General features: G+C 43.9%; 3 protein-coding genes across 3 annotated transcripts in view; all 3 read right to left on the reverse strand.

Annotated features, from left to right (window-relative positions):
- GRAMD1B (GRAM domain containing 1B) overlaps window positions 1-27,142 on the reverse strand; it is a 441,187-nt gene that overhangs the window by 305,689 nt on the left and 108,356 nt on the right. The window lies entirely within an intron of this gene.
- On the reverse strand, window positions 2,135-15,243 carry CRTAM (cytotoxic and regulatory T cell molecule). Its single transcript, XM_081960593.1, has 10 exons — window positions 14,960-15,243; window positions 11,320-11,466; window positions 10,573-10,725; window positions 8,724-8,867; window positions 6,829-6,984; window positions 5,854-5,943; window positions 5,633-5,722; window positions 4,116-4,262; window positions 3,223-3,309; window positions 2,135-2,315 (listed from the first exon to the last, which is right to left on the reverse strand). Exons 1-10 carry the CDS (start codon window positions 15,006-15,008, stop codon window positions 2,191-2,193), a joined length of 1,188 nt encoding a protein of 395 aa, XP_081816719.1. The 5' UTR covers window positions 15,009-15,243; the 3' UTR covers window positions 2,135-2,190.
- The window catches only part of UBASH3B (ubiquitin associated and SH3 domain containing B), a 52,776-nt gene continuing 46,451 nt past the window's right edge, over window positions 20,818-27,142 (reverse strand). Inside the window, exons 12-14 of the mRNA XM_081960590.1 lie at window positions 26,329-26,435; window positions 24,646-24,755; window positions 20,818-23,797 (exon numbers count right to left, since the gene is read on the reverse strand). Coding sequence (XP_081816716.1) covers window positions 23,660-23,797; window positions 24,646-24,755; window positions 26,329-26,435 — 355 coding nt within the window. The 3' untranslated portion in view covers window positions 20,818-23,659. The remainder of the gene's footprint in view (window positions 23,798-24,645; window positions 24,756-26,328; window positions 26,436-27,142) is intronic.

Raw genomic sequence — 27,142 nt, forward strand, 5'->3', positions numbered from 1 at the left:
AAAATGGTATGGTCCAAGGTTTGTTTGTGGTTTTGCTTTGCTTTGCTTTGCTTTTTTTTAAAAAACAAACAAACCAGAGGTTTAGGATTTCAAACCAAGTTGGCAGTTTTCTAATTTTAGGAGGAGGGAGGGAGGAGAAAAGGAAGAAAGAGAAGGAGGGAGAGAGAAAGGGAATGGAAGGAAGGAAGGAAGGAGGGAGGGACTGGTGATGTTACCCAGTTTGGTAATGAAACGTCTGCAAGAAAACAACGAAGCTCAGAGAGCACTGAGGTTCTCAACAGTTCAACCCTGGGCTACAAATATGGATGGAAGGAAGGAAAGAGATGGAAGGGAGAGAGAGGGAGGAAAGGAGGAAGGAAAAAAAAGATATGGGTGGTAGGAAGGAAGGAAGGAATAGGTAGGGAGAGTGAGAAGGAAGGAAGGAAAAGAAATGGAATAGAGGGAGGGAGAGAAGAAGGAAAGGAGGAAGGAAGAAAAAGATGGGAGGGAGGAAGGGAGGGAGGAAGGAAAGACTAGGGAGGGAGAGTGAGAAGGCAGGGAGAGAGGAAAAAAGAGATGGAAGGGAGGGAGAAAAGGAGGAAGGAAGAAACATGGGAGGGAAGAAAGGGGGAGGGAAGGAGGAAGGAAGGAAGAAAAAGAGATGGGAGAGAGGACAGAAAGGAGGAAGGAAAGGAATAGGGAGGGAGAATAAGAAGGAGGGAAAGAAGGAGGGAGGGAAGAAAGGAAAGGAAAAAGAAACATGGGAGGGAGGAAAGGGAGGGAGGGAAAAAGAAAGAAAGAAAGAAAGAGAAAGAAAGGAAAAGGGAGAGAGAATGAGAAGGAAGGAAGGAGGGAGGGAAGCAAGGAAAGGAAAAAGAAAAAGATGGCAGGGAGGGAAGGAGGATTTTACAGGGCAATTTAGTCAACAATGCTATTTCTCTCTTTTTTTTTTTTCATCAAATCTGCAAATGACCTTTCTTATGACAGACCCTCTTTCTTCACTTTGGCACATTTGAAGTGTATGCTTTTTCCAAAAAGGAACTGCGTTTGTTGAAAATTAAGCTCTAATTAATAGAAGATAGGTTGCAAACCTCCACATGACTAATAGGGGGCAGTTTTATCCCAAAACCTGCTTCCCTCTACTGCTTATCTTGATCTCTGCAGCTTCGATGCACTACAGTATTTGGCAAATGGATACCGGACTCCACTGCACTTGCAACCTAAGAGGTTGCAGCGTGGGGGTTATTGTTCTAACATTCCTTTTGTAATGTAAAAATAATTTTGCATAACCCGAAAACTGGTTTTCCCAGTTGCCATGGATGGCTGTGAAAGTTGGACCATAAGGAAGGCTGAGCACCAAAGAATGGAGGCCTTTGAACTCTGGTGCTGGAGAAGACTCCTGCGAGTCCCTTGGACTGCAAGGCAATCCAACCGGTCAGTCCTGGAGGAGATCCATCCTGATTGTTCTTTAGAAGGCCAGATCCTGAAGATGAAACTCAAGTACTTTGGCCACCTAATGAGAAGGAAGAAGGACTCCCTGGAGAAGAGCCTCATGCTGGGAAAGACTGAGGGCAAAAGAAGAAGGGGATGACAGAGAATGAGGTAGCTGGATGGAGTCACCGAAGCAGTCGGTGTGAGCTTAAATGGACTCCAGAAGATGGTAGACAGGAAGGCCTGGAGGAACATTGTCCATAGAGTCACCATGGATCGGACACGACTTCGCCACTAACAACATCCCAAAATCATTAAGTTCACACAAGGAATTTCACTGCTAAATAACAACTGGCACAGATTCTCAAGGGCCTTTATCGTGTGGTTATCGCTTTATTTGCAATATTGTTCTGAGATGTATCTTGGTCTAAGAGGGTCTTATCCAAAATCCTCTCCAAAATCTGGAGTTTTGAAGATTATTTTTATTTATTTATATATATATATATATGTTGTAATTGTACTGATAAATAAATAAAGGGAGACTAGGATAGATCTATTTCGAGCTAATTAGCTCTCATCAGCTAGCCATACCCTTACTGGGATTAGAACCCGGGCTGTATATATCTTAGGCAGGAGTCTTAACCACTAAGCCACGGGTTCTCTTCCTTATCAGTTGAGCAATATATATATATATATATATATATATATTCAGCGCAGGAAGAAAAATGGGAAGAGAAGATGGTTCTTGCCGTTAAGCACAGCACAATATTGTCCTTAGTGTTACATATCCGTTTCTTTAAATTCTTTTTCGAAGACTGAAGAGTCCTGACTTCCTTCGGAAGGTTTTGGCATCCTGGCACATGATTCTTGGATTATATACTTCTCGCTGTTCCGGCAGGGCATCACTGTGTAAAATGAAGGCACAGGTCATTGCTACTTTGAGCTCATTTCTTTTTACTTCTGATACTAGCTCATATTTCAGCCCCAAAGAGCTGGTAAAAAAAAAGATACAGTTTAACAGAGTTGGAAGGGACCTTGTTGGTCATCTAGTCCAACCCCCCACCCAAGCAGGAGACCCTACACTATTTTTGACAGATGGCAGTCCAGTCTCTTCTGGACAGCTTCCAGGGATGAAGTTCCCACCACTTCTGAAGGCAACTGCTATTCCACGGGTTGATTGTTCTCACTGTCAGGAAATGTCTCCTTATTTCTAGGTTGAATCTCTCCTTGATCATTTTCCATCCATTATTCCTTGTCTGGCCTTCAGGTGCTTTGGAAAATAGCTTGACCCCCTCCTCTCTGTGTCAGCCCCTCAAATATTGGAAGGCTGCTATCCTGTCTCCCCTGGTCCTTCTCTTCTCTAGACTAGCCAGGCCCAGTTCCTGCAACCGTTCGTCGTATGTTTTAGATTCCAGTCCCCTAATCATCCTGGTTGCTCTTCTCTGCACTCTTTCTAGAGTCTCAACATCTTTTTTATAGTGTGGTGACCAAAACTCAATGCCGTACTCCAAGTGTGGCCTTACTAAGGCTTTATAGATTGGTATTACCCTTAATCTTGATTGTAACCTCTGTTAATGCAGTTTAAGATTACATTGGCCTTTTTGGCTGCCAGTGCACCCTGCTGGCTCCTATTTAACTGGTTGTCCACTAAGACTCCAAGATCCCTCTCCCAGTCACTGCTATTAAGCCTGGTTTCACCCAGTCTATATGTGTATTCCACAGCAACGGAGCTGCACAGTTGTTCACCCTTGCTTTTCTTAATTCCAACCTCTGCCCTGCCTGCAAACCTGAAGAAATCCCATTTATACATACCACATAGATTCTTCCCGAGTCTGCCAATGGCTTCGTTTGCTTTAGGCCTGTAACTCTCAATGGGTTGCTCAGGAGCATTTTTATTTTCTATATTAGGGAGGGACAAGAATGAGGTGCAGAGTATTAGTCCAGATATCTGTTCCTATAAACGCATCGTTATTTTTAAAATCTGCTATGCACATTCAATTCAATTCAATACAATGCAGTAGCAGAGTTGGAAGGGACCTTGGAGGTCTTCTAGTCCAACCCCTTGCCTAGGCAGGAGACTCTATAGTGTTTCAGACAAATGGCTATCCAACATCTTCTTAAAGACTTCCAGTGTTGGGGCATCCACAACTTCTGGAGGCAAGCTGTTCCACTGGTTAATTGTTCTCACTGTCAGGAAATTTCTCCTCAGTTCTAAGTTGCTTCTCTCCTTTATTAGTTTCCACCCATTGCTTCTTCTCCTGCCTTCAGCTGATTTGCAGAATAGTTTGACTTCCTCTTCTTTGTGGCAACCCCTGAGATATCAGAACACTGCTATCATGTCTCCCCTGGTCCTTCTTTCTATTAAACTAGACATACCCAGTTCCTGCAACCGTTCTTCATATGTTTTAGCTTCCAGTCACCTAATCATCCTTGTTGCTCTTCTCTGCACTCTTGCTAGAATCCCCACATTCTTCAGGAAAGTGAAATATGGCTGACAAGATCTACTGTTCTATGAAGATGTTGAAGATGATTTCCCTCAAAGAATGCTTTTCAAAACCTTGGAGCCCCGCAAGAAATTGAATACAGTCTTGAATACAGGCTTTTTATAAACTTTTGGACACGGGGTGGGGGTGGGGTGGGGTGTGAAAGAGGAAACTATTCCAAATATGTACTAAATGCTTCTTTCCCCCCCCTCCCCTTGTTACCTTTTTTCCAGACGCTGTGTGCTTTCCACAGCTTCATCACAAAGAGAAGGACCATGATCAAGAGAACAAGCAGGAGAATGGACACAAGGCCCGGGAACAAAACGAGGGCTTGTTCCTCCACAAAGCCTCTGTAAGTCATATTTGTTTCTGTTTGGGATGAAAAGGAACAGAAAACATTTGAGTTTTGTCATCTTTAGCTTCTACCTCCTAGCAGAAAAAATATTGGGGGTTTTGAGAACGGGGAAATTGTATTTCTCCACCAGCTGAGGTTCCGTGGAGTAAGATGTCTAGGTCCACCACACCAGCCTTCTCCAGCTTGCTATTTCCCAGAAAGTTCTTGGCTACACACAGAATTTGTTAGAATATTCATGACTGGGAGAGACATGGGAACAAGGTCAGCGAATGAATAGGCATAGCAACTAAGTCAGCCAGTGGGAGCCTAAACAGGTCTGAGTCTGTGTTGAGAATTGAAACTGAAACAAGACTGATTCTGTCTGCTCTGAACTGCAAACTCCTCTCTTCTGTACTGCTGCTTGTGTTCTGCTTGTAACTTCTACCACGTTGAAAGAATCGATTATTGGTATTGTACATTTATTCACCTGTTATTATGTATATAACAAAGCAGTTAATGAATCCAGCTGAATCAGTTATCTGTGTGTGCTTTCTGGATTTGATTTTTCTGTAACAAACTCTTGAGAGTTTGTATAGTCTTCCACGGGGTCTTGAAGGTCATCTAATCTGACCCTCTGCTGAGGGCAATTCCTATACTAGGAACATCACTTGAAATCAATTAATAAGAACAATATGAACCCACCAGGAATGCCATTAGTTTTGCTTTGGCTAAGTGTCTGAATCCAAACTTTGATTTATAGCTTAGTGTACACTGAGTGTACCTAGCCAAGAAAGGCTATTTATAAACCTATTTACCTCTGTTTATAAAGAATTCCATGCCCATATACACAGTGCGCTTAATTCCAGGAAGTTGACTAAAGGTAAAGGTTGCACATATGTGCTAGTCGTTCCCGACTCTAGGGGACAGTGCTTATCTCCGTTTCTAAGCCGAAGAGGCACTGCTGTCCAAAGATGTCTCCATGGTCATGTGGCCGGCATGACTAAACACCAAAGGTGCACGGAACACTGTGCCCTTCCCACCAAAGGTGGTCCCTATTTTTCTACTTGCATTTTTTACATGCTTTCAAACTGCTAGGTTGGCAGAAGCTGGGATAAGTCACGGGAGCTCACTCCGTTACGCGGCACTAGGATTCAAACCGCCGAACTGCCGACCTTTCTGATCGACAAGCTCAGCGTCTTAGCCACTGAGCCACCATGTCCCCTTATAGGAAGTTGACTAGAGAAACAAAAAAAAAGAGCATATCTTTTAAGCAAATACTCTGAAATGAAAACTCCATCGTCTTCCCTAACCTGTTCCGTGTCACCTCTGGCATCTGATCAGGAAGGACAGCAAAGAATTAAAAGCGCATCAGTTGAACATTAGGAGTAATGTGGGAGCAACTTACGATTGTTTGTCCAAACTTCTGTATCTGTACTTGGGAACGATGTTTCCGTGGTTGGGTTTCCTTCTGTCACGTTGAAAGTTGGATTGGATTCTGTGGAAGGGTTGAAAAAGAGGGTTATGGAAAGACCAGGAGAAAATGCAACTGATGTTTTGGAGAAGAGCTAGAAGCAAGTTGAGGGTGATGTCCAGAAACACCAGAGAGGATCAATGTTGTAGTCTTACCGTTGGTGGCGTTAGGATGTTGAACTTCTGCTTTCCTGGTTGGGGATAATGTTGGAATGCTAACCGTTCCTTCTGTCTTCTGTTTTTGTTCTGAATGTGTGGAAAAGGAAACAAGGAAGGCATTTAATAGTCAGAGAGTCCTACTAGATTAGAAGATTCATTTAGATCAGATATGGCCTTCCGCTTCACAGTGCTTTTATAGCCCTCTCTAAGCGGTTTACAGAATCGGCATATTACACCTAGCAATCTGGGTCCTCATTTTACTGACCTCGGAAGGATGGGAGGCAGAGTCATCCTTGAGCCTGGTGAGATTCGAACTGTCAAATTGCAGGCAGCTGGCAGTCAGCAGAATTAGCTAAAGTACTGCCTTCTAAGCACTGCGCCACCACAGCTCAAATAGTCGCAAGTCATTTTTTTCAGTGCTGTTGTAACTTTGAACAGTCGCTAAATAAACTGTTGTAAGTCGAGAACTATCTGCAGTGCAAACCGTATAAGTTTCCCATGAAGCATACTGCAGATGTAAAATGATTGTGTAATTCCTAGGTAAAGGTAAAGATTCCCCTTGCATATACAGTATGTGTTAGTCATTCCTGACTCTAGTGGGCAGTGCACATCTCTGTTTCAAAGCTAAAGAGTCAGCGCTGTCCAAAGACGTCTCTGTGGTCATGTGGCCGGCATGACTCAATGCTGAAGGTGCACAGAACGCTGTTACCTTCCCACCAAAGGTGGCCCCTATTTTTCTACTTGCATTTTTTACATGCTTTTGGACTGCTAGGTTGGCAGAAGCTGGGATGAGTAACGGGAGCTCACTCCCTTACGCGTCACTAGGGATTTGAATTGCCGATCTTTCGGATCAACAAACTCAGCGTCTTAGCCACTGAGCCACCACGTCCCTGGTAATTCCTAAGAGGGTCTTATTTCTCCTGTTTATTTTTTAAACACGTTTTCCATCCTGCCCTCAAGATCTCCACTTACTGGCATGTTCCAGATGCAAAGTCACAGTTAAATTTCTCCTTCCTAAGGCTTTGTGGTGTATCACACAAGAAATGACAGAGCCTTGGGGGAATGCGTAGATGGCCAAGTTGCTTATGGAATGGAACTGCTTGCCTTCCAGTTGGTGTTGACTGTTTCCTAAAACGCATTGAGGGATGCAAAAAGAAATAATAATAACAATGATAACAAAATATCCTGTTTCCCTGAAAATAAGACCTCCCCGGATAATAAGCCCAATCAGGCTTTTGTGCGAAAATAAGCCCTCCCTGAAAATATTGCAACACAGCAGCAGCCATGAGGTGACCACGCTCGCCGCCTCTTGCACCTCAAAAATAATAAGACCTCCCTGAAAATAAGGCCAAGCGCTTATTTCGGGGATCAAAAGAAAATAAGCCCCTGTCTTATTTTGGGGAAACATGGTAATAATACAATTCTTTAGTGGCCAAGTGTGATTGGACACACAAGGAACAGACTAAATAGACACAGAAACTTTTGAAAAGTTCTTGCTACTTTCTGCTGCCCTCTCCCCGCAGTCTGATGTAGCTGCCTTCATCGACTCTAAACATAACCCTGATGCTAGGATTCTCCATGAATACCAAGCAAGGATAAACCAGATTTAAATCCTACTTGGTTGTGCCATTTCCACAGTTGTAGTTTGAAGCCAGGTTCCCACAGAACATTTAAAGTTCCTAGAAAGATGCTGACCTCACTGAGGTTCTGAATGGAGATGATGCTGAGCTTATACCCCAAGATAAGAATTCAAGGTAATACAAATACTGTGATCTCACTTCAAGGAGTAGAGTAGAAAAGAAATAGGAATAGGAATAGGGATAGGAATAGAGTAGAGTAGAGTAGAGTAGAGTAGAATAGAATAGAATAGAATAGAATAGAATTCTTTATTGGCCAAGTGTGATTGGACACACAAGGAATTTGTCTTTGGTGCATGAGCTCTCAGTGTATAGCTAATAAAAGCTATAAGTAATAAATCATGATCATAGTCATCATAAAAATACATTCACCATAAATAATAAGATACAACACTTAGTGATAGTCGTAGGATACTAAAGAAGCAATCAACATAAATTATACTAGGAAACTAAATAAAACATTATAAATAGTAAAGATACAAGCAACAATGTTATAGTCAAAAGTAGGAAGAAGATAGTTAATAGGATGAAAAGAATAATAGTAATATAGCCTTAATGAATAGTTCAACAGTGTTGTGGGAGTTAATTGTTTAGCAGTGATGGCATGGGGGGAAACTGTCCTTGTGTCTAGTTGTTCTGATGTGCAATGGCATACAGCGTCATTAGGGTAGAATTTGAAACAATTTATGTCCAGGATGTGAGGGGTCTCTGGATATTTTCATTTCTCTCTTTTTGACTCGTGCAGTGTACAGGTCTTCAATGGAAGGCAGGTTGGTAGCCATTGTTTTTTTCTGAAGTACTAATTATCCTACTAGAATATCATAGTAGGATAATTAGAACTGCATAAGCAAGATTAAAACATCTGGATAGTGGTTGTGGTATTACCTGGAGGCAGCAGAAGAGAAGAGAAAGAACTCTCTAAACACAAAGACCAACAAATAGAAATAGAACGACAATGGCAAAAGAAAGCAAAGATAATACCGACAGCAATTTGATGCAATCCCAAAACATCTGGAACAGATATTTTTTTAAATGTTTAGTGCTATTTTTGTCGAATGCTGATTATAAACCAAGTTCACTGCTTAATACAATGGACCCAACTAGTAAATAAACAACCAACCAACTTGATTTTAAAGCAGGTAATTGCTTAGTGGTTTTTTCAGTGTTATTGAACAAGAAGCTGTTAAAAGGCAAAGTCCAGGAAGAAAAATAAAGTTATTTGAAACATACCAAAGATTTCCATTCCGTTCTGTAGCAGCCAGGTGATTTGAGGAGCGGGCCAACTTCCCTGGGTGGAACACCTTAAGAGAATACTTTCTTCTGTGTGGTTTACTGTGGTTTTCAATGCTTCCAACAAAGGTTTGGAAGGTGGAGCTGTAAAAAGAAGAGAATTCATTAGTGATGGCTAACGTTTTTCTAAAGGCATGCCAAAATTGTGCACGTACTCGCTATCGCGCATGCATTCGTGCCCACCCACCTGCGCATGCGAGCATGACCCCCACCTGTGCATGCGCGTGGATGCCTGCATGATCCCAGCACATGTGCAAACACCCCATGCAGGGGGGAGTTTTTGCCCTCCCCAGGCTTCAGTAAAACCTCCGGAGCCTGGGGAAGGCAAAAAACTTCCAGTTGGGCTGTTGGGCTGTTTTTCGGCCTTTGTCCCCGGAGGGTGAAAAACGGCCCAATGGCCCAACCGGAAGTTTGGGAACTTCCTGTTTTTTGCCCTCCCCAGGCTCCGGAGGCTTTTCTGAAGCCTGGGGAGGCCAAAAAACGGCCTCCCCCTGCCCTCCGGAAGGCCAAAAGTCAGCTGGCTGGCGCGTGCATGCGTGCCAGAGCTGAGGATTGCCATGTGAGCAAATATGGCTCCGTGTGCCAACACATGCCATAGGTTTGCTATCACAACATTAGGTTGTAGTCTTCCTGTTGGAATTCTACTTGCGTTGAATAGAATTGGGACAAGGTCAAGGTGGATTTGATTGAAATTCAAATCAGTAGTAAAAAGGCTTGATTTAAATCAACTCGGTTTAAATCATAATTTTTAATGAACACTGCCACCTCTGTCCCGCATTGGCTCCCTCTCTGACCTGCTGTTGAGTCACCGACAATCCCAATATTGCAGAATATACAGCCTCATGCTACATAACTACGCTCCGTTTCATGCTGGATAAACTGAATTATTAATGTATCTTAAAACTATCTTTAGATAGATTTTTTTTTTACCCCAGAAGCATTTTATTAAAATGAATTTGATTAAAAAAAATCCGATTTAAATAGGAAAAAAATCCATTTTATTTTTTTATTTTAAAAAATCATTGATTTTTATCCACCTTGGACAGGATCAACTCGCCCGCGTATTTGGAGGGGGAGATATAAGCAAATTAAGATTACTTGTGGCCCTCGATTTATGACTACAACTGAGCCCAACGTTTCCGTTTCTAACTGAGACAGTTAAGTGAAGCTTGTCCCATTTTATCACCTTTCTTGCCACAACTGTTAAGTGAAACATTGCAGTTATTAAGTAAGTAAAATGGTTGTTAAGCAGTGGTAGTATTCAATTTTTTTTACTAACAAGTCTGTGGGCGTGGCTTGGTGGGCATGGAAGAGGAAGGATACTGTAAAACCTCTATTCCCTCCCCACTCCAAGGGAAGGATACTGCAAAATCCCCATTCCCTCCCCACTCCAAGGGAAGGATACTGCAAAATCCCCATTCCCTCCCCACTCCAAGGGAAGGATACTGCAAAATCCCCATTCCCTCCCCACTCCAGGGAAAGGATACTGCAAAATCCCCATTCCCTCCCCACTCCAAGGGAAGGATACTGCAAAATCCCCATTTCTTCCCAATCAACTGGGACTTGGGAGGCAGAGAACAGATGGGGGCGAGGCCAGTCAGAGGTTGTATTTACCCATTCTCTGAACTACTCAAAATTTCCACTACTGGTTCTCCAGAAATGGTCAGAACCTGCTGAATACCACCTCTGTCACTAAGTGAATCTGCAACGACCTGTGCTTCAGCTTAAAACCATCCTATCCATCTCCGCAAGCCGTCATCCGTTGAAAAGTAGGAATTTCAGATCTTACCCCAAATTGTGACGTTGACTACTTTGGTTCCGATATTCTCGCTGTAGTAGAGACAGGTGAATAAACCCTCATCGTGTCTTGTTACGTTGGAAAGACGAATGGACAGGGAATCATCGGAGTAGTGCAGAAGTTTGTATCTTCTATCTTTTGTGACTGTTTAAAAGAGAGAGATAAATGTTGGTAAGTGAAGGCCACACTTGGAATACTGCATCCAGTTTTGGTCACCACGATCTAAAAAAGATGTGGAGACTCTAGAAAGAGTGCAGAGAAGAGCAACAAAGATGATTAGGGGACCGGAGACTAAAAGATATGAAGAACGGTTGCAGGAACTGGGTATGTCTAATTTGATGAAAAGAAGGACTAGGGGAGACATGATAGCAGAGTTCCAATATCTCAGGGGCTGCCACAAAGAAGAGGGAGTCAAGCCATGCCTGGAACATAGCTGGACCTCAACACAACTGAACATCACACATAATGCTTTCTTGTTGGAGAGAGTGAATACTTTTAAGTATTTCTTAAAAGAAAGAAAGAAAAGAACATCTGTGGAGGCAGCCATCAAACTACCGGAATTGCCCTATTCACACATCCTAACCGCGGTGTGGAGGTCTTGTGGCTTTGAAGGAAGAGGGCAAGTTGTGAAAATGGATTTATGTCAGCCTGTGACACCTGAGGCCTGTAGGAAAAAAACCCTTCTTGTCTGCTTCCAGTGGAAAAAGTTGAAGGCGCCACCATCCCACCCTGACCTACCTTGCCAGTCGTTGAAAAATATGGCAAAGCCGCTGGGATCCTTCCATTCTAGAGCGGAGGTGTTGCCTTTGCTGTTGACGCAATGGAGATCCAGATTCTGACCTTCCGCCAAGCTGAGACGTTCCTTTAGGACTTGGGAAGAAATCCCTAGCAAAGAAAAGGATTTGTAGAGGGTTAATCCAGTGGTTGAGTCCTTTTGAGTAAAATACAAGAGTAACCTCCCATTGGCCTCTTACAGAATTACTACATTCCTCCAATCTCTTGGGGAAACATATCTTTGACACAATATGTATTCTTCTTTCTCTCCACCTCTCTCTGTCTCCCTCCCTCTCTCTCCCCCTCTCTGTCTTTTTCTTCCTTTCTCTCTTTCCGTCTCTCTCCCTGCCCTCCCTCTCTTCCTCTCCCTCCCTCTCCCTCTCTCCTTCTCCCTCTTCCTCTCTCTATTTCTCTCTCCCTCTCTTCCTCGCTGTCCCTCACTCTCTCCTCCTCTCCCTCTCTCGCCTTCCCTCTCTCTCCCTCCCCCTCTCCCTCTCTTTCTCCCTCTCCCTCTCTCTTTCCCTCCCTCTCCCTCCCTCTTTCACTTTCTCCCTCCCTCCCTCTTTCCTTCTCTCTCCCTCTCCCTCTCTCCTTCCTTCCCTCCCTCTCCCTCTCTCTATTTCTCTCTCCCTCTCTTTCTCGCTCTCTCCCTCCCTCTCTCCTTTTCTCTCCCTCTACTTCTCTCTCCCTCTCTCTCTGTCTTCCTCCCCCTCCCTCCTTCCCCCTCTCCCCCCCTCCTCTGTCTTAAACACACACACACACACACACACACAGTATATTGCGGCTGAATTCTTATTTTCTCCTAACACATCCTACATAGTGGCTGGACTTAACGCCTTGTGTAAACCAGACAGATATGGACTTCCTTAAAATGGTATTTGCTCAAAGACACTTCAACACGCCAGGGTTAGGTCCAAATCCTGATGCCAAGGATTCATTTATTCATTTTCATTTATTCTAAAAAAAAACAAAACTATTCTCCAGGCCACGAGATTCCAAGCTGTTCACAATAAAAGAACATTAAAAACACCCCATTTATCCCTCAACTCCTCCCAATTAAACCCATCTTGCCAGTTAAGCTAAAACACAGCCCCAGTCTAAGATCTAATGAATCCAAAATGCAACCAGTCCAGTGTGGGTGCTGAATTTTACCCACCCAAGGGCCGCTTCCATTCCATCTTTCTGTTTCATTTCACCCACCTAAAATAATGTTGCACTTCTACAAACATGGGAGTTTCCCGAAAGCTGGTTGATAACCTCCACCTTATCTGTGAAAAGTATCACTGAGCCTGGAACGTGGGCTTTCCCTAAGATGGAATAAAATGTTCCAAAATGCTCGCACGAAGGGGAAACTGTGTGAAGTTTTCTCCTGGGGGCTGAAAGGCAGAATTTGTGGTCTTCCTGTGAACTCATCTTTAGCTTCGCTGTTTCCTGCCGCAGGTCGGTTCACAAACTATGAAAGGAGGCCGAAAGGAAACGTGCACGCCAACAGAGAATGGGCTCCAGAGTCAATTATGCATTTCCTTTCCATTTGAGGTCTTAGAAAAACCGAGAGTGAAAACAAATGCAGCAGGCGTGGCCGAAATACATGTAAATGTGTATTTTAAATGGAACCAAGTGTGTAGAGAAAAGAAGAATTAGGGGGTGACATGATAGCAGTGTTCCAGTATTTGAGGGGCTGCCACAAAGAAGAGGCAGTCAACTTATTTTCAAAAGCACCAGAAGGCAAGACAAGAAGCAATGGATGGAAACTAATCGAGGAGAGAAGCAACCTGGAATTTATGAGAAACTTCTTAACAGTGAGGATAATTAATCAGTGGAACAGAGGTTACCTTCAGACATTGTAGGTGCGCCATCACTGGGGGCTTTAAATGGTATAGGGTCTCCTGCTTGAGCAGGGGGTTGGACTAGAAGACCTCCAAGGTCCCTTCCAGCTCTATTCTGATTGGTTGATTGATGTTGGCGAACAAGAAATGGGGAATCACTCATTTCCCCCACGTTTGGCTTAGCATCCTCCCACCTACTCAACATTGGCCCCAGGAATTCCCAGGTTGAGTTCAGACATTGCCCTAAGCCGGGGTTCTCCCAAATGGTCAATATCGGCTCACTAGGGTTGGTCTATTATGGTTGCTATGGTTATTATTATTATTCATAGTATTACCACTGAATGTAATGATTGTTAAACGATCTTCATCTAGGAAATATTTGGAGGTCAATGAACAAATGGAATTTCATGACAGGGTGGATGGCAGTGCGAGAAAGACTTTGAGAAATGGAGCGAAGAGATGCCACGTAGGGAAGGATCAGATAAGAGATGGTGCAGCCCGCAGCTGTATAGTAGGCAGAGAAAGAAAGAGGGAAGAAACCTTCCCTAACTTCTCAGAGGAAACACTAGATTGGCTCTTTCAGGCTTGCAAGACTGTTAATGTCGACTCACAATAAAGTAAGAGTTGCCCCAATAATGGAGAATATTTGTAGCTCAGGATTGAAATGAAGGGTCCTTGGTGCTCTCTGAGCTTGGTTGTTTCTTGCAACCAAGAGTAACTTGATTACTTGGATCCCTAAGAGTAACTCAACTCATCATAATCATTATCATCCCAACAACTGGAGCAATTAATAGCAGTAACTGTGAGAGGGATCTTGGAGTCTTAGTGGACAACCAATTCAATAGGAGCCAGTAGTGTGTGGCGGCAGCCAAAAAAGCCAATGCAATCCTAAATTGTATTAACAGAGGGATTTAATCAAGATCAAGGGAGGTACTAATACCACTCTATAAAGCCCTAGTAAGACCACTCCTAGAGTACTGCATCCAGTTTTGATCGCCACGCTATAAAAAAGATGTTGAGACTCTGGAAAGAGTGCAGAGAAGAGCAACCAGGATGATTAGGGGGCTGGAGGCTAAAACATAACAATGAAAAGTTTCAAGAATTGGGTATGTCTAGTGACGAGAAGGACCAGGGGAGACATGATAGCAGTCCTCCAATATTTGAGGGGCTGCCACAGAGAGGAGGGGGGTCAAGCTATTTTCCAAAGCACCCGAAGGCCAGACAAGGAATAATGGATGGAAACTGACCAAAGAGAGATTCAACCTGGAAATAAGGAGACATTTCCTGACAGTGAGAACAATCAACCCGTGGAACAGAAGTTGCCTTCAGAAGTGGTGGGAGCTTCATCCCTGGAAGCTGTCCAGAAGAGACTGGACTGCCATCTGTCAGAAATAGTGTAGGGTCTCCTGCTTGGGTGGGGGGGTTGGACTAGATGACCAACAAGGTCCCTTCCAACTCTGTTAACCTGTATCTAACTCCTGTCAGAGAAAAATGAGCAACCTAACCATTTGACCATGAAGATCTCGTTCGTTGAAGGAATCTTCATCCTTGAGAAGACTCCTTGCAATTAAGCCACCGCCAGCTGGCCCTACTCCCTGAAGACCAGGGAGAACGCTGGCTTGGTCTCAACACCCATTTGAAGGAAGTGAAGCTGAGCCGAGCCTGATCCTAAAGATGCTGCCGGATCCCTTACCCTGCTGGCTTTCTGAAAGCCACAAAGATGTCCCAGAACCGAGCACTTGATATGGAATCCGAGCAGATGCTCTGGTGTTACTTACCTTGCAGGGACAGGAAAGCCAGCGCCCAGACCCAAGGAAGGCAAGTCATCTTGAGGTGATGCCTGATCGACTTCCCCTCCACTTTCGATCTCAGGGGGTTCCTGACGACTTCTCCTTTTCAACAGAGCAGCAAAAGTCATGTACCATGACTTCATCAGGGGTGGGTCGGCCCTCTTCCTCTTGACTCCTTCTCCCCACTCCCCCGTATCTTCACAGTTCCTTCGCGGCAAGGGACAACTGGTCTCCAGGCTTGTGCGTGGGGAGATCTGCACCTCTCTCTTTAGACTGCTCCAAACTTGGCTTTGTGGTGAATGCTGAAGTGCAGCTCAACCACTGGTTCTTGCAAGGCGCCTTGTGCATGCATCTCATAGCTTTCTGGCAGTGTTCCGACCGAAGCTTCCCAAGACCATGAAGCAAACTCCTTGTCCCAACAAAAAACCCTTTTATTAATTGACTGCGAATTCTGCTCATTCACATCAAGGGAGGATTTTCAATCACAGACCTTAGCTGACATAGAGAGCTGCCAAGGCCGATCTCTGCAACTCTTGGCAAGGAGCCTCAGAGAGTCACGAACTAACGAAGAGAACTAATTGTCTCCTGCAAACTCCACTCCCCTTTCGCTCCTCTTTTATTTCCTCTGGGAGGGGCCATTCATCGTCCACCTGTGGCGTTACTTCCAAGTCGACCCCTTTTCTTTAGCTGTTCCCAGTGTGTGCATGTGCAGAGCTGCCAGAAGAAAAGAACAGCTCAGAAATCAGGGTCGACTCGGGAGTAAAGCCACAGGTGGAAGGTGAATGGCCCCTCCCATAGGAAATAAAAGAGGAGCAAAAGGGGAGTGGGCTATTGCAGGAAACAATTCGTTCATTCATTTCAGGAGTGTGAAGATCTGTCCCTGAATCTCAGAGACTCTGTGCCAAATCTTTCCTTGCACAGCACCTCACTTGGAAAATATTTACATGGCAGCTTTCCAAGCTAGATGAGGTCTGTGGTCATAAATTCACCTTTGAAAGACTGTTTGCCAGGTCTTTGCTGAATGTGAATGAGAGGAATTTGTTTAATAAAAGGGGTTTTGTCGGGACCAGGACTTTGCCTCGTGCTTTTTGGGGAAGCCTAGGTCAGAACAACCCCCAGGACTTATCTGTTTCATTCCCCCTCCTTGTGCATCCCCAAAAAATCATGGACCTTCTTCCAAGCGGCCGTGTCAACCTTGCCTTAACATTTTGACTAGCAGAAATGTGGTGTTGCACTTACCTGATTGATTCTGCTTCCAGCACAACCTCTTCTGAATAGTGCTACCTAATTCCTCCTGTTATTCAATGTTTATTCAATGTGCTAGCTAGGGCAATGGTGGGGTTCCATTGGTTTTCTAGTGATGGACTGTAGAGGACGTGAAAACAGGACTCTACTTGCAAATTAGAGAATGCATTCTTGCCAATCCCAAAAGAACTGAAAACCATATTTATTTGGATGATTCAGGACAAACCAGATGATGCGGGGACTGGAGGCTAAAGCATACGATGAACGGTTGCAGGAAATGGGCATGGCTACTTTAGTGAAGAGAAGGACCAGGGAAGACATGAGAGCAGTCTTCCAATATTTGAGGGGCAGCCACAAAGAGGAGGGGGTCAAGCTATTTTTTAAAGCACCTGAAGGCCAGACAAGGAATAATGGGTGGAAACTGATCAAGGAGAGATTCAACCTGGAAATATGGAGAAATTTTCTAACAGGGAGAACAATCAATCCATGGAACAGAAGTTGCCTTCGGAAGTTGTGGAAGCTTCTTCCCTGGAGGCTTTCAAGAAGAGACTAGACTGTCATCTGTCCGAAATGGTATAGGGTCTCCTGCTTGGGCAGGAGGATGGACTAGATGGCCTCCAAGGTCTCTTCCAACTCTGTTAAACTTTAACCATCGTCTTTTTAAATTCCTTTTTGCTCTGTGGGACTCCCTCCCTCATAAATATTATGCAACTTGCAATGTGTGTTCCTTAGTTACGATGGGAAAGGGAGAATAATATCCCTATCTATTTGTTATGTACCCTTTTAGAAAGAGTTTAGAAAGGATCTACCAAATCCTGTTTTAGTTGTCCTTTCCGTCAAATTGGAAACCACCGTACGTTAACTCAATTAGGGGACTGGAGGCTAAAACATATGAAGAATGGCTGCAGGAACTGGGTATGTCTAATTTGATGAAAAGAAGGACCAGGGGAGACATGGTAGGAGTGTTCCAATATCTCAGGGGTTGCCACAAAGAAGAGGGAGTCAAGCTATTCTCCAAGGCACCTGAGGGTAGAACAAGAAGCAACGGGTGGAAACTAATCAAGGAGAGAAGCAACTTAGAACTGAGGAGAAATTTCCTAATAGTGAGAACAATTAACCAGTGGAACAACTTGCATCCAGAAGTTGTGAATGCTCCAACACTGGAAGTTTTTTAAAAGATATTGGACAGTCATTTATCTGAAATGGAATAGGGTTTTCTGACTGAGCAGGGAGTTGGACTAGCAGACCTGCAAAGTCCCTTCCAACTCTGTTATGCTATGCTATGCTATGCCGTTCTAATTGTTCCCAGACTTTGCCCCAAATAATATTGTGGGGAGACAGTGAGAGCCCTTTTGTGGAAGGAAAAATAAATAAATGTACACTTTAAATAATGCGGTTGTGAGAAACTGAGACCAATTTCTTTTATTGAGATCAATTTCTTTTCAAATGACAACATGTGGAAATTGAGCAGTAACAGAAAGAAAACATACTTTAAGCAGCAATTCTCTCCTTTAACACACACACACACACACACACACTTCACATCCAAATGAAAAATCTGCAAAAGGAGGCATAGGATTTCCCTTCCATACCAGATAACACTCCCAAAAACTTAAAAGCAACAATGAAAAGGACGTTGCTTATTTAGCACCAATCCCTTGAACAGAAAATCTTAGTTCACGCTAAACTCCCTGCAAACTCTCTTTAAAACAAAGCAAAACAACAACAAGAAAGCACAACAAAAAACTAACATTTGGTTGCGGGAAGGAGATTAGCTAAACCTTTCCCAAAGATTCCCAAAATATATATTTTGGCATGTCATTTTTTTTTAAAAGTTTCTTTGCTTCCCATTTTCCCTGAATTCAGCAGTTTCCTTTTGAGAGAAGTGGGCTGGCTGAGAAGCCAGCTCTACCCCAAACTGAGAAGTTTCTCTTCCCCAAATCAGTGCACGAGTCCACTAACATGCTAAAAGAGCTACTTGGTGGGGGGGGGGGAGCGGAATGGACATTTATCCAATCATCTGGGACATAAGCATCAATAGTAACACAATGGAGTAAGACCCTGGAATGTGTACTTCCTGAACGAGTTTTTGATACATTAAAAGACCGACCTACTTTGGGGATGGGTGCTACTCAAACGTTTCCCGTTATCTTTTTGTACAGTACATCATGAAGTGCAAAAAAAACAAAAACATTCCTGCCCCAATTAAATACATATCAGTCAACAATAAGTTGGCGTTGATTGTCAAACGTGTTTCAAAGATCGCAAAGACTCTTCCAGAAAAACCAGCCTGAAGAAGCTAAGACCCTCGGTTCATTTTTAGAATATCTGTACATAGCCAAAAATATTTTAAATTACATACCTACCTACCTAGGTGTATGTATGTATTTACAGGTGTGTGTGCGTGTGCGTATATACACATATGTATACATTTCCAAAAATACTAGCAGCAACCAGCAGCGTAATACAAGGCCTGCAATTGCTCTCCCTCCTGCTCTTGGCTGCTCAACTTCTCAACTTTTCACTGTACATCCCTGGTTACAAAAAAAGAACGCTTTCCCAGAATGCCTTGCTTACTTTTATAGGAGTAGAATGTACATAATTTTTAAGTCAATTTACATATTGCACACAAGGAGCTTTCGGGGATTGGCGTAGCGCCCTCTGTTACCCTTGGCAGAAAGCTCCTTTTTTTTTAAAAAAAAAAGCAAAGCTTATCTTATATACCGTATTTTTCTGAGTATAAGATGCACCGGAGTATAAGACACACCAAGGTTTTGAAGAGGCAAATTAAAAGAAAAAAAAAGTTTTTGTACTCTGCAAACTTCCCAAAAACGGCCCGTTTTTTTGCGAAAACAGGCAGGCCCATTTTTTTTTTCAAAAAAAAGAGAGCTTGAATAGCCTTTAGGAGGCTTGTAGAGTATTCCTGGGGGGGTGGGAGCCCCCCAAAATGAGCAAAAGAACAGCCTGTTTTTCACAAAAACTGGCCCTTTTTGTCAAAATGGCCATGCATTGCCTTTAGGAGGCTTATAGAGTGTTCCTGAGGGGGGGGGAGGCAAAATTGAGCAAAAAATGGCCCATTTTTTCACCCATTTCTGCCCTCCCCAGCTCCCAGGAGCTCTCTGGAAGCCTCCTAAAGGCAGTGCACGGCCATTTTGGTGAAGGGGGCAGGGGTTTCGGGAGGCAAAAAATGCTATATTCAGTGTATAAGATGCACCAAGATTTTCAGCCTCTTTTTTGAGGGGAAAAGATGCGTCTTATACTCCAAAAAACACGGTATGTAAGATGCAAATGGCATTATTGTTTATTTGTACCGGCCATGTGGCAGCTCTGTTCGGGGCCAGCCGGCCCTACCCTTTGGCAGAATTCAGGAAGGTGCCAAGCAAGGTTTGGAGGCGTAAGCTCTGCGCCCAGAGAACCGGCGGGGTGCTACCTAAACTAGTCTTTGAGCCTTTTGAGGTGTAGTGATGAAGGCAGTGGCGCTGGGACCCTATTGCACCGGGGCCCTATTGCCACCGCGGTTGAAGAAAGATTCATCTTGGCAGTTGGGTTGACTTTGGTACGTGGATTAAAAGGGAGCACCGTTTCGATTGTTACTGTGGCTTAATGACCATGTGATTCACTTAACAACCATAGGAAAAAGGTAAAATTGACCGTGATTCACTTAACAGCTGCGTCACTTAGCAATAGAGCAGGGGTGTCCAAACTTGAGAACTTTAAGGCTTGTGGACTTCAATTCCCAGAATTCCCCAGGCAGCATGGCTGGCTAGGGAATTCTGGGAGTTGAAGTCCACAAGTCTTAAAGTTCTTAAGTTTGGACATCCCTGCAACAGAGGATCTGGTCCCACTTGTATTCGTAATTTGAGGACTACTGGTAATGTATGAACCATAGTTAACCAAGTTAGTGTTGGCGTAACTTATTTGTAAGAGACTGTATCTGCTAGGGTCAACTTCATGTCTGGTGAAACTATCTTAAGATACTTATTTCCCCAACCAGACACACACAAACACACACACACACAAAACCCTTCCTTGGAGTTTTTATACTGGCCTTGAGTCGGGGATAAAATGCTCTGAAGTCTGCTACTAGTGAATCCATAGTAAAACAGCAAGGATGGGGAACAGCTGTTCTGCATGATTTATATTCGCTAGAAAGCAGGATTTCCTGCTTTCTAGTGAATATAAATTGTTCAGCACAGCCAATTGTCACACAGCTGATTGTTGAAACATTTTTAAAAAAATAGCATTTTTTTTACTAATGGTTCGGGCGAACCAGTGGCATTTTTTACAACTGGTTCGGGTGAACTGGCCCGAACTGGTAGCATTTCACGCCTGCCTTGAGTGTAGTTGAAGGTAAAAGCTGCATCTTGAAGCAGCCTAAACGGATGAAAAGTATCCCATTTGTCCAACCATTGGATAAACCAATTGTTTATCCATTCAACGTAGCATTTAAGCATACCTTAAAATGACACCCAGAAACAGGAACCTTAGGGGACACCCCCCCCCCCCAGTTTCTATGAATTCTGAACTCGCATTTTCTGGGTCTATTTTTAACGATACAACCTCTCTTACATCACGTTGTTATTAAATAGATTTCCCCCCCCCCTATTTCTGTTAGCAAAAGCTCCCCTCTTGAATTCCTGGTCCCCAAGTTCACAGCAGGAAACCAAGAGGCACCATCATAGTTTAATCCCATGACTAGATCTATCCAGAAGCTGGTCTTGCGTGCTTCGTGGTCTTATCAAGAGAATTGTTCCAGTAGCAACCATGTGTAGATCTGCCTCTAGGATAATAGGACCCTTTCTCATAATGTCTAAGAGTCACAGATGGAAGCCCTTCTAAGGTGGCTGCTTCCCTCTGCCTCAGGATACGGCCGGCTCTGGATACAAACAGCCACAAAGTGAGAACTCTTTCAGTTGCTTGCTTGCCCAAGGGACGCTGCATGCTAATTGCCCCCCCCCAAAACCACTTAGGACAAATATGCAAAAAGAACAAAACGAGACCCTCCGAACTTTTGCGGATACCGATCGTCGTAAGGGACTTGTGAAGTTTGAAAAATCGATTTTCTGAAGCATAAGGGAAGGCGGGGAAATGGAGGGGGAAGGATAATGAACGTTTATAGTCATCGTCCTGCAGGCGAAAGCCCAATCGCTTAAAAGAGTAACTTAACAGTGACTTTTTTGAGAAATATTTATGGTGTGGGGTGGGTGGGGGCAGAAAAACGCATGGAAGAGCAGTCTCATGAGGTAAGGAAACCATGAAACCCCACGTTCAAAACTGTTGAGGAACATCAAGAGGTTCTGATTATGGTTGAAATACCGTATTTTTTGGAGAATAAAACGCATCAAGGTTTTGAAGAGGCAAATTTTTTAAAAAAGTGTTTGCACTCTGAAAACCTCCCCAAAATGGCCTGTTGTTTGCAAAAACGGGCCCCAATTTTTTTAAAAAAGGGCATGAAAATCCTTTAGGAGGCTTATAGAGTGCTCCTGGGGGCTAGGGGGGGGGGAGCAAAATTGAGGAAAAAATGGCCCGTTTTTCGCTCATTTCTGCCCTCCCAAGCCCCCAGGAGCACTCTGGAAGCCTCCTAAAATCTATGCATTTTGGTGAAGTGGGTGGGGTTTTGGGAGGCAGAAAATGCTGTATTCAGTGTATAAGACGCACCCAGATTTTCACCCTCTTTTTTGAGGGAAAAAGGTGCGTCTTATACTCTGAAAAATACGGTACATCATTACAAATAAACTAAAGAGTTTCTCCAGTCTCTAACTAGACCTGGGCTGTCAAAATCAAGGCCCGGGGGGGGGGGGGGCGCATCCAGTTCACAGGGCGTTTAGATCTGGCCTGCGGGCCTGACCAGTAAAAAAAGGAACAGACCATTGCCTCTGCTGGTGAAAAGGGAGCAGACCCTTTTCCAGTGAAAAGGGAGCTCAGGAGGGCCTCGCGCAGCCCTCCCGGGCTCTGTTTTGGGCTGCAACAGCCTCCTGCACCCCTCTGCCAGTGAAAACAGAGCCCGGGAGGGCTGTGCGTGGCCTCCCCAAGCTCCCTTTTGGGGAGGTGGTCTGCAGGAGGCCGTCGCAGTTGAAAACGAAGCCCGGGAGGGTCGCTGTGGCTGAAAACGGAGCCTCAATGAGTTACATTTAGCTGGCCATGCCCATCCTGGCCACATCGACCCAGCCCCGAGAGATCAAACACAACCCTGATGTGGCCCTGAATGAAATCGAGTTTGACACCCTTGAACTAGGCAACTGTTTCACTTGAGGTTTTTCAGTATGGCGAGATAACGCAGCTAGTCCTTGACTTACCACCATGTGTTCAGTGGCCGTTCCCAGTTGCAACGGCGCTGGAAAAAAGTGACCCATGACCATTTTCCACGGTTACGACCATTGCAGCATCCCGGTGATCAACATTCAGCCTCTTGGCAACTGATTCTTATTTATGACCGTGGCAGTGCCCCGGGGTCACACGATCCCCTTTTGCGACCTTCTGAACAAGCCGAGTCAGTGGTCAAGCCAGATTCACTTAACGGCCGTGGCAGGGATTCACTTAACTGTGGCAAGAAAGGTCGTAAAAGGGAGCAGAACTCACTTGACGATTGTCTCGCTTAGTAACAGAACCTTTGGGCTCAGTCATGGTCGTAAGTCAAAGATTACCTGGACATCTTTAGTGTGCAAACAAGATTTCCCTGTACAAAAATCTCTCTCCTTTTTTTTTTGCATTCTGATTTCTTTTGTTCATTTCAAATATCAAATCATAAACCCTGTCCTGACAATGCTAGAAAAATTAGATATACTGTTATGTTAGGCAACCTTCTCTATTTTGACCTGAACTTTTCTTCCACAGAAAAATAAATTTCTTTTCAGACACATCCCTATACGGGGATGAAATCTTGCTCGATACATCCCCGTATAGGGATGTGTCTGAAAAGAAATTAATTTATATATATAAACTAACATTAAATGAAATCCAGAGTTTACGACTTTGTTGCTAACAATTATACAGAAGGCAGTGAAAACAAGTTTTCCTTCCTGGACCTTAATTCCAAATTTAAAAAACATATATATATATATATATATATATACACATAAATACATACATAGAGATATACATTAAAACTCAATGGCTTACATCAGAGAGACTTATCTGCTGGACAGAAGAGACAAAGAATGAAAATAAGTTGGAATAACATTATATTTTTCCACAATCCAAGCAGATGCTATATTTGCTAATCCCCCCCCCCCCCAAAGTGCCATTTGGTGGCAGATATGCTTAAATGTTATTTTTAACGCCATTTCCAGGGCCAGGAATAATTTTCTCCACCATCAATATTTTCTGTTTTTGTTTGTTTGTTTGTTTGTTTTAAAAAACCTCTCAAGGAGGTGAGAGACGAGCTCCAGTTTTTAAGAAACGATTTTTCCCTGTCCTTCTGACTTTTCCCTCTCCCTTTTGGCCTTATTCTTGGAGCAGAGTTTCTCTCCAGTTAAATCCACCGGTGGGTCCGTGAGTGAGCGGCAGGATAGGTGGATCGGTCAGTTGCCAAAGTCCAGTGTCTCCAAGTTCTTCACAACAGCAGAAGCCCAGGTAGGGAATCTGAATTGAAGGAAAAGAAACATCAGCGAGAGATTTAACAGAATAAATTATTCTCCAAAGTACCAGAAGGCAGAAGAAAAAAATGGATGGAAACTAATCAAAGAGAGAAGCAACCTGGAATTAAGGAGAAACTTCCTAATAGTGAGGACAATTAACCAGTGGAACAGCTTGCCTCCAGAAATCATGAGCGCTCCATCATTGGAGGTTTTTTAAAAGGAGACTGGACAGTCACTTGTCTGATATAGTATATATTCTCCTGCTTGAGTAGAGGGCTGGGCTAGAAGATCTCCAAGGTCCCTCCCAACTCTATTCTATTCTATGCCAGGCCAATGCTTTATGAGTTGACATTCTAACTTATTCTATTCTAGCCAAGAAGTTGCATCTCTGTAACTTGATTTCAGTATTATTGGTCAAATAACATTATTTAGGTTGTCTTTGGAGAGGGGTGCGAATACCTTTCAGTCATGCATTTCCTCTCCACAATTAGAATTTTGTTTCAGGAGCGCAAAAGCAACATATGTATTGAAAATAGAAGTGCAAAAGAGAAGCGAAAGCTGAAATAACCTTTTCGAAAGGCTAAGTCTATCGTGCACAGTCTGGATTAATTGCTCTCCAAATGTGCATATCTGTGCCCAATTTCACGGGCACCGTCATGGGTTGTCCAAATGAGGTATGAGACAATCCTTTTTCCAGCAATCGTCCCTCCTCATGTGGTTCTTGTGCTCAGACAATAAGCTTAGGGATCACGCCTGACTGAATAAAGCATGTTTGGACGCGTAAGAAGATTTTCATCTGGGCGCAAACAAAACCACATCTAAGGAGCTTTATCTTGTCAGTATGTCAATCACCTTCCGGACCATCTGGATAAAATCCTTCGAATTCTGCGGCGACAGTCCTTGTAGCTGGCAAGTGCAGGCCTCCAGGGAGGATGCGTGCGCAACAATCAAGATGTTATTTCCTGCAGTTAAAAACAACAACAAAACAACAACAGATAAACACAGAATCACATGGGTTTAGGTTTCCCAGGGATGAGCTCTCCAGGACGCAAAAGCAAAGCTTTGACGTGCGTTTGATGAGGCTGGTGGGTTTTCCAGTCCAATGCAGCTCCAAGATGCTGCCTTTTTGAGCTGAAGATAGTGAGAAGTTTAGAAAGTAGAAAACTGTTCCACACAGACACCGGTGTTTTCATCTACTTAGAATCAATTTCTTTCTATCCTGCTTTCCCACAATCTCTGGTGGAATTTCCTTTCTCTCCTTCCTTTATTCAACATAACTATTTCCATAAGTTGCCTTTCCAACCCAATGCATTGCAAGCCAAGCCAAGCCAATGCAACCCAACCCAACACAATCCAACCCAACACAATGCAACTCAACCCAACCCAACACAATGCAACCCAACCCAACTCAAAGCAATGCAATCCAATGCAAGACAACCTAACTCAACTCAACCCAACTCAATGTGGAGGTAAGCTTTGAGACATTTGAAAAGGAGAAGAAAACAGGTATCTAGTCATTACTTGGATGAATTCCTTTGGCCAAAGTTAAATGAGTTTAAAACAAGAGCCACGTAGACTTTGAGAGGAGATTAAGCAACAATAAATTCTCGTGCCATCTTTCCCCAAGAGTGTCTCTTTACATGGGACAGGCCTTCTTATTATTTTTTTCTTAACTTTGTACGTAATAGAATACAGAGGTTTGCTGTTTGCAAGAAGAGCCAGCGCTGTCCGAAGACCTCTCTGTGGTCATGTGGCCAGCATGACAAAATTCCTAAGGTGCACAGAACGCTGCTTCCTTCCCACCAAAGGTGGTCCCTATTTTTCTACTTGCATTTTTTACGTGCTTTCGAACTGCTAGGTTGGCAGAAGCTGGGACAAGTAACTGGAGCTTACTCTGTTACGCGGCGCTAGGGATTCGAACCGCTGAACTGCCGACCATTCTGATCGACAAGCTCAGCGTCTTAGCCACAGAGCCACCGTGTCCCTCCCCTGCGTCATGAGTTTCCTATCGTAAGCCAGGACGATGGTTTCCCCTTCTCCCTTGTCTTTACAATCCTATCCCACTGTATCTTGAGTGGCAGTGTTACATACACAGGTAGTCCTCGACTTACGACCACAATTGAGCCCCACAATTTCGGTTGTTAAGTGAAGACACTTGTTAAGTAAGTTCTGCCCCGTTTTATGACCTCGCTTGCCATGGTTGTTCAGCGAATCACTGCAGGGGTTAAGTTAGTAACTCAGTTGTTAAGCGAATCTGGCTTCCCCGTTGACTTTCCTAGTTAGATGGTTGCAAAAGGGGATCATGTAACTCTGGGGCACTGCGACCATCATAAATTCCATTGTCAAGCATCTGAATTTTGATTGTGTGGCTGTGGGGGTGCTGGAACGGTTGTAAGTGTGAAAAGTGGTTGTGCGTCACTTTTTTTCAGTACCATTATAAACGGCCATTAAATGAACAGTTGTTAAGTGAAGGACTGCCTGTATCTCTTAATCTATTGTTACTGTTCTTCGCTTCACCAAAGGAATTATACTTGCCTTTAGCTTTGCATTCACTTAGAATTTCCTTGGTGACCTGGAAACTTCTGCTGATGTAAGTCTCATAGGATTCCGAAATTCCTAATTTGTTCACGGCTAAATGAGGTCTGTGGAGGTAAAGAAGAAGAAGAAAAGAATCAGAAGGCAAAAGAAATCCAAGTATTATAAGAAGGAAAAGCTCAGCTGCCAGGGGCGAAATGCTACCGGTTTGGACCAGTTTGCCGGAACGGGTAGTAAAAATGCTACAGGTTCACTCGAACCGGTAGTATAAAATACACTAAAAATGCTTTTCCCACAATCAGCTGTGACGCCTGATTTATATTAGCTAGAAAGCAGGATTTCCTACTTTCTAAATTGCTAATCTAAATCGCGGGGCACAGTGGATTCCCCCTCCCCCTTCGCTGTTCGCTTACCTTGGCAGGCGCACTCGGTAGGAGGCTCCGCCCACCTGCCCGAACGCCATCACATCCTTTTTTGACCCTCTGCGTATGCGTGGAAGGCCCTGCGCATGCGCGGAGGTGGCGTGTCCAACCACGCGAGAGCATGCTCAAACGCCAGGACGCTCTCTCTCACATTGCTACTGGACCCGTAGCAACGGTAAGTTGATTTCACCCATGTCGGTTACCATTCTTTGTTCTTCTCTTTCTGCCTTTAGGGGGTGCTTTTTTTTCCTTATTATTTTGCACTCTATTAACCTCCCAGAATTGGGCTTGTGAGATGGGCAGATGCATGAATCAATCAAAATAAATAAGTAAATGCAAACGGATAAGAGAATAATGGAATTGGAAGGGACCTTGGAGGTCTTCTAGTCCAA

This window comes from Natrix helvetica, assembly GCF_964273705.1.
Source record: "Natrix helvetica genome assembly, chromosome: 8".
In the NCBI taxonomy this organism is placed as follows: Eukaryota; Metazoa; Chordata; class Lepidosauria; order Squamata; family Natricidae; genus Natrix; species Natrix helvetica.

Bases quoted from the DNA above. Each gene is read 5' to 3' on its own strand.
- CRTAM (XM_081960593.1), bottom strand. From the start codon at position 15,008: ATGACTTGCCTTCCTTGGGTCTGGGCGCTGGCTTTCCTGTCCCTGCAA. The intron at 6,985-8,723 runs GTATGTTTCAAA...AATGCGTTTTAG, and splicing joins GAACGGAATGGAAATCTTTG to GAAACAGTCAACACCAACTG. The intron at 2,316-3,222 runs GTATGTATAAAT...CATTTTACACAG, and splicing joins ACTCGGGAAGAATCTATGTG to TGATGCCCTGCCGGAACAGC.